Source organism: Mus pahari, chromosome X (genome assembly GCF_900095145.1).
Source record: "Mus pahari chromosome X, PAHARI_EIJ_v1.1, whole genome shotgun sequence".
In the NCBI taxonomy this organism is placed as follows: domain Eukaryota; kingdom Metazoa; phylum Chordata; class Mammalia; order Rodentia; family Muridae; genus Mus; species Mus pahari.
In genome coordinates, this window is record NC_034613.1 from 147,818,840 (window position 1) to 147,831,247 (window position 12,408).

The window sequence follows — 12,408 nt, forward strand, 5'->3', positions numbered from 1 at the left end:
CCGCAATATCAGGGTCCCTTCAGCAGTATCTTTCTGGCATGAGCATTAGTATCTAGGTTTGGTGGCTGATGATGGGATGGACTCCCGAATGGGGTACACTCTGGATAGTCCATTGGATGCAGAATTTGAAGAACCTTTGAACACCTTGTCTGCATCTGTTGGCTAAGTCCATTTCTTTCCTCTTGACTTGTCAAAGGATTGTCATCTATACAATAAAATGGACTCTCTTCTCAGGCCTGTCTAATCACATCACTCTCTCTAACTTCTTGCCTATGCATGTCTTAATGTTAAAATTTTATTTATTTTTGTTATTAATTTTATTTTATTTATTTATTTTACTTATATGTAACTTTGAAATAACCATGAGTTTGTACTTCTTTTTTTTGTTGTTTTTGTTTTTGTTTTTGTTTTTTGGTTTTTCGAGATAGGGTTTCTCTGTATAGCCCTGGCTGTCCTGGAACTCACTTTGTAGACCAGGCTGGCCTTGAACTTAGAAATCCGCCTGCCTCTGCCTCCCGAGTGCTGGGATTAAAGGCGTGCACCACCACGCCCGGCCGAGTTTGTACTTCTTATAACCCACCATATGTGTAACACTTGGAATGCTGCATAATATCATGGAGAAGCCCAGGAATCAATTTTGAATGAATGGATGAATGATAAATATTTGAATCTGGTTCTTTCAAAGGAGGAGTGGCAGTTGTGTTATAAGCATAGTCAGGACTATAGCCAGTCTGCATGGCATTGGCCATGGCACTTGAAGCTTCAGATAACAAGTTGGGGCTTATCAAGAGAGGTTTTTAGACTTGAGATTGTCTCTAACTTGGGAGGAATTAATTAGAGAGAGTTGGAGCTAGTACTAAAGAACAAAAGCAAACCATAAGGAAGAGATGATGACTTTCAAGAGGAAAAAGATGCTGTGACTCCAGCTAGATACAGAGAAGGTATATGCTAAGCACATGGGTGAGGTTCAAAGACAGATAAGGCAAAATCAGTTGTGTTTCTGGATTTCAGAATGCTTGCTTGTCAACATACTTGACACCAGTTACAGTGAGGAGGCTGAAATGGGACAGACCTAGTTTTAAACTATATACATATTTTTTCTTGAGGAATTTATCTCTAGTAAGTTTTTTCAGACAACTCAAAGGCATTGAAGATTTGATTACACATTTTAATATGGGCAGAATACAACATTTTCCATTTATCTCTATTCCACACTTGACTATAGTGTGGGGAAAGAAAGAAAGAGATTGATGACGCAAAAGTGGAGGTATATATTGAGGAAAAAAGGTTTAGGGAATGTTTTTTTGTCTTGTTTTGTTTTGTTTTGTTTTGTTTTGTTTTGTTTTGTTTTGTTTTGTTTCACGTTCAGAAGGCTCCACATAGAACACTTCCTTCAGCCACAATGACTTCTTTATCAAAAGCTATGGATCAGGAATGAAAAATAACACTCAAGACCTACACCTTTCCAAACCAAACGTGAAGTAGAAACACCTGATGATGCCTGTTACCTCTGCACTCAAAAGAAAGGAAATCCAATCATATAACTAACTCCTTTTTTAAGTAACATGACATAATCAAACTGTGGAAAACTTCATTGTAGTGAAATAATCTCAGAAATGTAGGGTATTATCTAACTTCTTTTATCCTACCTATATGAATATAAGAATGCCACAGTGAACAGAAATTTGGAACTTAACGAAAGTAGAAAAAAACAGATTCAACTTTACTGGATTCTAAGAAAAGCTCAGCTTGCATTCTTTAAAAAAAGCAAACCTGTGGCTTAAAACTGACATCCCATGTTTTCAAATTTCTGGAAATATTGCTTTGATTCGATGGCAATTGTTGTGTCAGGTTTCTCACAATATGTCTGGGTCCTCAAGCTAGAGCCCAGCCCACTTTACTTTAGTAAAGCCAACAAATCTGTCATAAAAATTAAATCTGTACAACTGAATTGCATGCTACTATGACCACTGTGGGACACTTTTTCTAATTTGCAATAACTTAAATTTTAATGAGTTTTGAAAGCAGAATGGATCAATAAAGAGGAAGCATGAATAATAGAGCTTCTGACTTAGGATTCTGGATAACAGTCGTTATCTATCTAGACAAACAGTCCAGTCATGGTAGAAGATACTGAAGGTGACCAGGATGGAATATTATAACTAATTTAGCAGTGTTCCTGTTAACTGTACATCCTGCAAGGACATGCACAGGTGGACCCAGGAGAAGGTCCTAAAACCACACTAACGTTTTGCCAAGAAAAGAATCACAAACATTGCTATATTCCAGATATCTTAGTTCCTCAATAATAATATGTTCATGTCATCAACATGGCCACTTTCTTTTCTCAGCTTAGAGGTAATCAGTTACTAAATTGTGTTGAGATGAAAAGGAAAGATAGAGTATAGGTTGAGAGTAAGTTTTAAGTAAATACTTCAGTGGAAAACTAAATTTACTTAGAGAGTCTCTAGGGAGAAGCAGAAATGATAACATAAATTAGTGGTAAGGAAATTGAACCCACTTATTACCTTCCCTGAATTATCAGCCTGACTTATAAATTTTGTAGCTGTCAATCAATGTTATTTTTGTCTTTGTTAATTAGACAGACATTTAGCCAATGTCTCCATCATAATTTAACACAGGACACAATGTCTAATGATTTGTTATAAATGGCTGGGGACCATTGTCTTCTCAATAAAATGATTTACCTTTTTGTGGCATCTGTTAATGATTAAGAATAAAATTCAAGGAATCCTGGGCCTCTTGAAAGGGGACATAGTTTCGGTGAGCCATAATGACTGGGAGTTTATCCTGACCTCACAGTACTACTTCCAGTTTATCTCATTTATAAAGAATGAAATTATTCTAGCTTGTTACTGAAGGACTCATAGCCTGGCCCTGTCTTCTTCTGTGAGATATGCTAGAATCATCAGTGCCACTATCATCCTGTGAAACTTTAAAGCCCCTCCCGTAGCTGTACTAAAATAATAAAGCTTGTGGATGTTATCTCCATCTTCCACAGCTGGGATTTCTGGGTTTCTATCTGTGAATAAGCATTTCAGTGTGGTCATGAGGTAGAGGAAATACCATGTCCACACTATTTCCCTAGTGCAGTTGCCAAGAATGAGCTAATTGTAATTCTCCATCCCATACAATGCATCTCAAATTTTCAAAAACTAGCATTGATCCACCTTCATGTGAGGATGGTGTATGTTCATTTGTATAACCTATCTGTCTAAATATATTAGGAATAAGTTTAAAACTAGGTTATAAGATTAATAAAACTTCAAGCCACCATTTTGTGATTTGATTTCTTACAGGGAGTAAACCCAAAGTTCAAAGTTTAAAACCTGTTAAATGAATATATTATGTAAGCTGTTATACTGTTTCCTTAATGTCTATTAAGAATAATGTGTTCTGAGTAAATTAATAAGATTAAGTGGTTATTAATTTTATTTTTGAAGTTTATCAGGACAGGAATTACAAATGCATTTCATCTCACATGTCAGTTCCCAACTACTTGATAATGGCAGTGTATATATCATGTTTGTAAATGTTCTAAGACTGAGGCTAGCTTAGCAAAGAGAGTGTTATTACAGGATAATATTTTCTAAGGATATAAGTCAGACAGGTATGTAATACCTCTATTTGCCATTCTTGCAAATAGTAGGAAGAAGAATTAATAATTAATGTGTATACTCAGAGATCACTAAAAGTATATTAGTCTACATTGGCAATATCAATTAAATGAAAAGCCAGATGAATGCCATTTTATTCATCCTGTAGGTCAATGCATCCCGTCAAGAAGCCAAACTGACAGAAGAATGTGATCTTCTCATTGAAATTATTCAGCAAAGAAGACAAATTATTGGAACAAAGATTAAAGAAGGCAAGGTATGGTTTCCTTGACAAAAAGGTTTTGTATTTCTCTCCTGCAGAATATATACTTTCTCTCCAACATCTACAACTTTGAAAATAAAAAAAAAATAATCATATTCTTTGCATTTGTCATAAGCCCTTCTTAACTATCTGCCTCGGTCCATTTTGTGTTGATGTAGTAAAATACTTGACAAAGAGTAGTGAAGAACCAAAAGAGAATTACTTGGCCCATATTTCTGAAAATTCCAAATAGCATGGCACAATGTTTGCTAAGTGCCTCTGGCAGTAAGTGTCCATCTAGAATCTATTGAGAATATATTTCGGCATAGTGCATCTTCTTTCATCATGTGGACTCATCTCTCATTCCTTCCATCTTCTAGTTTCTCAAATGCCTGTTTTCCTGCCATTATTAATTGTTATTATGTACCAAGAAGATAATTTGCTATTGTCAAATGGTTTCATGCAAGGAGCAATACTCTACATACCAACATAAATTTCTTTAGAAAATTTATTGTTTTAATGTTAAATTGATAAGTTATACTTGTACATGTTGTTGGATACAATATGATTCTGTGGTTTATGAATAAAATGTATAATAATTAAATCAAGTTAAGTAACATATTCATCACCTCAAATACTTATTTTTGTGGTGACAACTTCTTAAATTTAATGGTCTATTAATATGGAAGTACACAGAAGTTTACATTTGATATATTTATTAATCTGTGAAATGTAGCTCAAAATTAAAAAAAAACCTCTGTTCTCCTGTTTAATTGGTTATGCATTCTACTCATAGCAGTTTCTATTGTGCTATTACAAATTACCAAAAAACTTGGTAGCTTAGAACCTTCTTATTATATTACTGTTCTGTAATTCAGATGTCTGAAAGCAGTCTCACTGTATTAAAAACTACATAGGTTAAAAGGCAATGTTGGTAAGCTATGCTTGCCTTTTCAAGCTTGTGGAGGCCATTCATGGTCCTTGGCTCACAACTAAGTCATTAGTACTCTGCCTTCTGTTTTCATCCTGCTATCTACTTCACTAACATGAACCGCCCTGTATCTCTGTTATAAATACCTTAGGAATTATGTAGAAATTATCCAAATAATCCTGGACCACCTCAACCCCTCAAGATTCTCAACCTAGACATCTACAAAGTTCCTTTGCTATGGAAAGTAGCATATTTAAAGATTCCCAAGGTACAGATGTGGACCTCGTTAAGAGTCCATCTTCAGATTGCAATAGAACTTTTTCATACCTCTGCAGCAACCATACTTACTTACCCTTACTTAGCTGCAGCTTGAATTTCATGGCATGGGATTTCCCTTTATGAACTAGAGGATAGTAATAAAAGGTATCCCAGGTTTGGCCATGATTATATGTAGAGTTCATTTTTTGTAGTACTCGCTCCACTACAAACATACACCATTAATAGAAATAGAATACAATGGTGAAGAGTGAAATAAGAGAAGCATTTCAGTGAAGCAGAAATGGCAGGAAAGTACAATGCCACAACTGTGGCTCGAAGCACAGGCATAGTTGAAGAAATACAAGTATACCTGCAGTTCCAATGCCTGTGCCTAAAAAACATTCTTGAAAAATCTAGAATTGCTTTGGATCAAATGAAAGGCAAAAACCAGGCTTATGCCTTAACACCACAGACTGCAGAAGGCTTCTTATTCCTTACAAGGGACAGGAAAAGAGTATTGCCAATGTCTGCCTGGCATCATAGCTTTTGGCAAACTTCAGTTCTGAGGTTCTGGAACAAGTCAGTTGTTAAGAGAGGACCTGTACCCCACTCATTCTATTATCACACAAGACAGGTGCTCAGAGACACAGAGATAAGACAGGATTCCAAAGTGAGACTGGATTCCAGAGTGCTGAGCCCAAGGGCCTGGTTAGGTGAAAGCAACAGTAAAACCATTAGAGCAAACCAAGGAGAGCAAGAAGCTATCTTCAGATTCTTTTCTTTAAAACTGAAGTGCTAAGCTCAGTTCCAAAGCAAGCAAAGAAATCTTTACTTTCTAAAACTACAGCCAACAAAATCAGCAGCATTATCTTATTTCCAGTAAGATTAGTTTTGCAGAAGAGGACACAGACTTGAAAAGAAACAGTTTAGAGATAAAGAAATAACAGGAAAAGAACTCAAAGAAGAAACACACAGATGGGAATGCAATAAATAAGTTTTGGAGGTAAACTCATAGACAATTATATGACAGAAAACAGCTACAGAAGAAATTGGGCAACTGAGTTTTGGCCTCTGCCTGGAGAATTCCATGAATGTAAGAAGGGACAAAAGAGTCTGAGTGACATTCAAGCATGACAGATGTCCATGGACTCAAAGATTAAAGCTAGACTGATATTTTAAATGCTAGTCCTGACCATAATAGTGATTCATCACCTGGAGATTTAAAAACATTCATTGCTCGTTAAAATGCAAATTACTGTTGCTCTGCCAATTACAGCTCATTAACTAGAATACCAGAGGATGTGCCCAGACATCTAGAGTTTTCCTTTGAAAGATCCCCAGCTGATTTTATTGCACACAGTGTTTGTGAATCTCAGATGCAACTGTAACCTGAACTATAATTAAAAGTACGTCCTACATGAAAGGTCACTCTAAAATATTGTGGTAGTTTTACAGTATGTTCTCAAATTCTTTTCCATCAATATATACTGTTTAGGTTATTTTTCTTGTCCTTAAACATCACCGTTAATTTCCCAATATCCTCATAGAGAAAACCGAAAAACATGAAATTGAAGAGTAGTCATTTGTGATACATGTGGTCTCTACTGTGCATATTCAAAGGCTAAGAGAGTTACATGAAATGAATCCAAAAGAATAGTTTGACCTCATTTTCTTTTGTGAGAATGTTATCATATACCTTCAACTTGGCCATACAATTTAAATTATTCTTTATGCTATATAATTAAATATTCCATTCATTTGGTTTATTGTAGAGACTATTAACTTACCTTTCCTTCTGGAATTCTCCGTTCCTCTGGCAGTTTCTAATAAATGTGTTCTAACATCCTGAATTAGACTAGAGGGCTGCCTTGACCTTGACTGTCTATATGATGTTGCCAGAAGCTCCATTCTATTTGGTGTAAAATGGTATTATTTTGTTCATCTTAGGTACACAGTTATCCTGATAGGGCCAGAACTACCTTGATAATGAATGATGTGTCTTTACCATGCTTGAGATCACATATTCTTAGCTGCCAAGTTTGGACATTTCATTCTGACTCATTATTTTCATGAACTCTTTTCAGCCTTGTCTGAAATCTTGGGCTCAGCACCTCTCAATTCAGCTGTAGTTTCCTTTGTTTGCTTAGTACACATTTGGAATTGAACATTCCCTAGAGTTCTACAGATCTGACATCTCCTTCCTTCCTTTTTTTCAAGATTAAAGTTGTCCTGGGATGATAGTAATGACTTGGAGAAAGCAAAAATTTCTTGAAGTTAGCAGGAATTCTGGAGGAAGCTTGAGCCTGCCTTCTGTAAGACAGATAACCAGGCATCCTCTCTACCCTTTCACCCAAGGCTGTTTTCCATTCAGGAAGTATCAGAAAACCAGCCAAAACCTGTCCCCTTGCATGTAGGTGGGGCCAGTAGGCACGAGGTGATTCCAATTACTGGTCTAATTTTAACTTGGCTCCTGGCTTCAGCTTATAGCGCATTTCAAACACCATTGCCGTGGTCAAGTGGCTTACCTTGGACTTACCTTGGCCTGCCTGAGAGGTTGTGGATGATTACAGTCAAGGGTTTTTTTTCAAGCAAGACAGAATCAGGAACTAGAATGGAGATTGTGAAACAACTGTGTGTTTTATCCCAAATGGGAAATGCTTATCAAAATAGTTAACTTATCAAGTGAGCACAAAGTGACTGGAAATGACATTTACAGTGAGAGGAAATGGCCCAGCTGTGCTTTTTTTGGCTTTCTCTCATCAGTTCAATAAGAAAAATATTAATCAATGGGAAAATGCTCCCTCTCTGTTAATTTAATACACAAGTTTTAGGCAGTATGGAAAATAGTAATACCTAATGATTTTATAGCACAACATTATTACACAGAGTACAAAGAACCTTGTAGATTTTTTTTTCATTTTTTTAAACTTAAGCCTCAAATTTACACCTACAGAAATGCTTTATTTTCTTAAAGGCACACTGAAAACCTGAGATGGTGAAAGTTCCAGGGTTCTCTAAGGTCCTGAAGTAATTATGTAGGATAGTAGAGGGAAGAGGTTCAGTGACCCTTTGTCACTTGCCACTGGACACCTTTTTTCTCCCTTCAACAGAGAAGTAATTAGCAATGCTAGTGTTAGTGTAATACTAACACTAATTAGTGTTTCCTCATAAAACAAATTACTAATGCTTCTCCAAAGACAGAAAGTTTAAGTCCCGAAAATTTGCCTTCTAGATTTCAACCTCTCTCTGCTTAGACATATCAGACCACACCCCTCTGAAGGGTCCAGCCCTGAGCCATCTCCCAAGTGTTCCTAATGTGTAAGTAACCTCGCCTGCCATTCTTCTTTTGTTCTAGGTGATAAGGCTCCGCAAACTAGCTCAGCAGATTGCAAACTGTAAACAGTGCATTGAAAGGTCCGCATCACTCATCTCCCAAGCAGAACACTCGCTGAAGGAAAATGACCATGCCCGTTTTCTACAGACAGCAAAGAATATCACTGAGAGGTGGGTGCAGGGACAGCTGGGAAGTTTTCAGGCTGATGATTGCTTATATTTGGGTGTGACTGGTTGGCCTTGCTCTCAAACTGACTTGTTTTCTGTTCGAGGTTGAGTACCAGAGAGAATAGAAGCTTTTGCTGTTTTGTTCCAACTAAAAATGCTTCCCTTTGACATAATAAAACCCTTTCCATAACAGCCTACAGTTCAAGGTCTTCATATAAACAGTTCACCCGTTAAAATAAAACCAACCATTTTGTGTGTGGAGGAGAGCTGGGGGCGGGAGCAATGATACAGAAACAGCATTTGTTGTGATTCCCAAACTTGACTTTATCATTTCCTTGTTAACAAAGAATGGAGGTGCAGGCAAAATAGATAAAAGGGAAACTAATCTTCCACTGCATGGTTCATTTGTCCAAAGAAAACAAATGTACTGGTGTTGTTCTATGTTAGTATTGTTTTTACTTGACTGAGAATGTTGACATCACCTGAAAAGTCCAAGGCTGATTAACGTGGGAGAGAAAGGTCCAATGACCAACCTCCCCCTGCCTTATTTTAGAATACCTTCTATTCCTGTGGAGAAAAACTAGAAATGATGTTACTTGCATAGTAACTTCAGCAGTAAGATGGGTGAAGGTGAGTCTTCTCTTGGTACAATGACTTGTTTATTATAGAAATTACTCATTTCCCTAGGCATAGACCCATTTAATGAATCTAGTGGTTCCAAAGGGAAGGTTAGCCTGTTTACAGCCCATGCCACATCAATGACATCACGAGACAACACCAACACCAAACACCTTGGCTTTCCATTTATTCTAATTCCCAATTGTCCTTTATACAACACCTTTACAGAATTGTGTTATGAAAAGGCCCCAGGGAACTCATTCATCCTGGCCTGTCTCCTACAGCAGAGACCACTGTACTGTTTCAGAAAGTAAATTATTTTCAGCTTTGCAAGCTATAAAGGATTTATCACATTTACTCACTGCTGCCTGGGTAGCTCCATGTTAGCCACAGGGAGCAGGTGGGTGTGGCTGTTTGCCAATGAATCCATTCACAAAACAAGCTGCAGGTGTTCCTTTACCAATCCATGGTCTTAAAGGGGAAACATGCTCACCATCTTAACACTTGAATTTCTTCAAGGAAAGAGAAAGGTAACTAATACTGGTGCTTGCTTGGGCCAGATTGCATTTTCACCGTGCTGAAAGAATATATAGTATTTTTATAATCCTGGTCTCTTACTGGTCAGCTGGCTTCACTGTCTTCTTCTAATTGAGAAAACTTTGTTTTGCAGCTAATTAGCTACTTATCTCCTCCCATAAAGACATGAATAGCTGCTGTCCTTAAGATGCTCTCTCCTCCCTGTTACTAGAGAGACAGATTTCTTTCTTTGTGACTCCTAGATTTCAAGGGTCTGATTCTTTGTACTTCTCATCTAAACCATGTCCACTTTCTTGTTTTTTATTTTCACATTAAAACAAAACAAAACAAAACAAAAAATTTAAACACCACTGTTTTCCATCACACTGAATACAATCTAAAGATGGTTTACATGCAGGTAAGAAACCTCCAACTGGGATCTAACAGTCCATTTCTCTGTCTTTGAGGGACCAAGGTGCACAACTGTTACATATATACAGAGGGTCTAGATCAGTCCCATGTAAACTCCCTGGTTGGAAGTTCAGTCTCTGTGAACCCCTATGGGGCCATGGTTAGTTGATTCTGTAGGTTTTCTTCTGTGCCCTTGACCCATCAGGCTTTACAATCCTTCCTCCCCATCTTCCAAAAGATTCTATAAGTTCCACCAAATGTTTGGCAGTGGGTCTTTGCATCTATTTTTATTAGTTACTAGATGAAACCTCTCCGGTGGCAGTTATGCCAGTGTCCCATCTTCAAGTATAGGGGAATATAATTAACAGTGTTAGGGGTGGGCTCCCACTCATGGCATGGATCTCAAGCTATGACAGTATTGGTTGGCCAGTTCCTCCATGCTTCATTTTCACCCCAGCACATCTTCTGGGCAAGACAAATTGTAGGTCAAAGGTTTAGTGTCTGGGTTGGTGTCTGAATTCCTACTCCATTGGAAGTCTTGACAGGTTACAGGATATGGTTGGTTCAGGTTCCATATCCCCCATTGCTAGGAGTGTTAGCTAGGGTCACCCTCACATAAATTCCTGAACGTTTCCATTGTTCTAAGATTCTAGATAGTCTCAAAGATGCTCACTCCCCTTCCCATTCCAGTTGTCTCTGCCAGTATTCTCTTTCTGCTCTCCCTGTCCTCCCCCACCCTGATCCCTCCTGTTCCCATCCCTGCCCAATCCTTGACCAGTGTCACCTCTCTCCCTAGTCCATTCATGATGTTTATTATAAAATTACTTTGAATAGTAAAGTCTCTTTATCATGAGAATGATAAAAAAAATTCCTTCAGAACAGAATGAATTTTCAGATTTTCTAGAAGTTTCTCCACTTTGAGGCAATCTTTTTAATTCCTTACCATCACAGACAGTTCAAAGTTAAGTCAGGCTTTTCTGAAGAAGAAGAAGAAGAAGAAGAAGAAGAAGAAGAAGAAGAAGAAGAAGAAGAAGAAGAAGAAGAAGAAGAAGAAGGAGGAGGAGGAGGAGGAGGNAGAAGAAGAAGAAGGAGGAGGAGGAGGAGGAGGAAAGAAGAAGGAAGAAGAAAGAAGGAAGAAAAGGAAGAAAGAAGAAGAAAGAAGGAAGAAGAAGAAAGAAGACAGAGAAGGAGGAGAAGGAGGAGGAGGAAGAGAAGGAAGAGGAGGAGGAGGAGGAGGAAGATAACACTTCCAGTTGGCAACTCTAGAGAAATGTCACTTAATTCTAAGAGTCAGATCCCATATGTGGACTTTGGAATACTGTCTGTAGGATGTTGAGAGGTTAAAAGATGTTGTAACAACACTACATTTCCAGGGCCAAATGTATTTGGGAAATCTTGAGCTGGCCAAAGATCAACACATTTTGTTTCTGTGGTACCTTGATGTTTTAACCCTGGTGGTGTGTAGTGTCTGGCAAAAGAACCATGAACAGGGTCTCTGTAGACATGGACACCTTCTGGAATACTGGCTCTGTGTAATTAACTACTGAGTGTTCTGCAAATTAGAGATAACAGAGCAGAAACTCATCCATAGGAGTAATGAATGGATACATGAAACACACACACAAGCACACACACATAGCAGGGGAGGAGTGGGGTATAAATCAAGGAAGCAAAAAGAAGCCTATCACTAACAACCCTGTGGATGTTGGCAGTATAAAAAAGCAGAAGATTGGCAACAAGGATTTGGGAAATAAAAACATCCCCTAAAATGTTGAATTTGGCAGAGTTCCCTTTACCTGTCACTCCAGTAGAGGATTTGAAATTGTAGTCAAAGATAAGCATCTTTCCTTCCATCAAGGAATGAAAACCTGTAGGTGTTAAAAGCTGCAGTAATCTCCAAAGCTTTCTTCTGTCAGTCTTTGCCTTCCAGGCTAGGCATTATCTTTCTCCAGCTTCCCACTCAAGTTTCCCACTGTCCAAATGGTGGGAGCATTTTCTATGTCATTTGATTTTTTTTAAAAAAATAACATTTTATTTATTGTTTGTTGACCTGAGAAGCAAGACAAATTTGGGAGTGTAATCTATTTTGGATGCGCCTGAACAAAGAGGCTTCTACTTCCAAGAAGGGTACTAACATAGCAAGATTATCTGTACTCAGATTGGTCTCATCAATTGACACAAGATCTTGTTTGCAGGAGTCTAAAAGAAAAGCCATTTTAAGGTTGGTACTTGCTTCTTCCAGTTCTCCCAATTGGGGAATATGGAACATAACTCATTGAGGTTTTTTTTATTAT

General features: G+C 37.7%; 1 protein-coding gene across 5 annotated transcripts in view; it reads left to right on the forward strand.

The window, feature by feature from the left end:
- Mid1 (midline 1) overlaps positions 1–12,408 on the forward strand; it is a 343,526-nt gene that overhangs the window by 297,105 nt on the left and 34,013 nt on the right. For all 5 annotated transcript variants that reach the window (XM_029534269.1, XM_021187318.2, XM_021187317.2 and 2 more), the window contains exons 4-5: positions 3,787–3,894; positions 8,424–8,572. In XM_029534269.1, the coding sequence (XP_029390129.1) occupies positions 3,787–3,894; positions 8,424–8,572 (257 nt within the window). The remainder of the gene's footprint in view (positions 1–3,786; positions 3,895–8,423; positions 8,573–12,408) is intronic.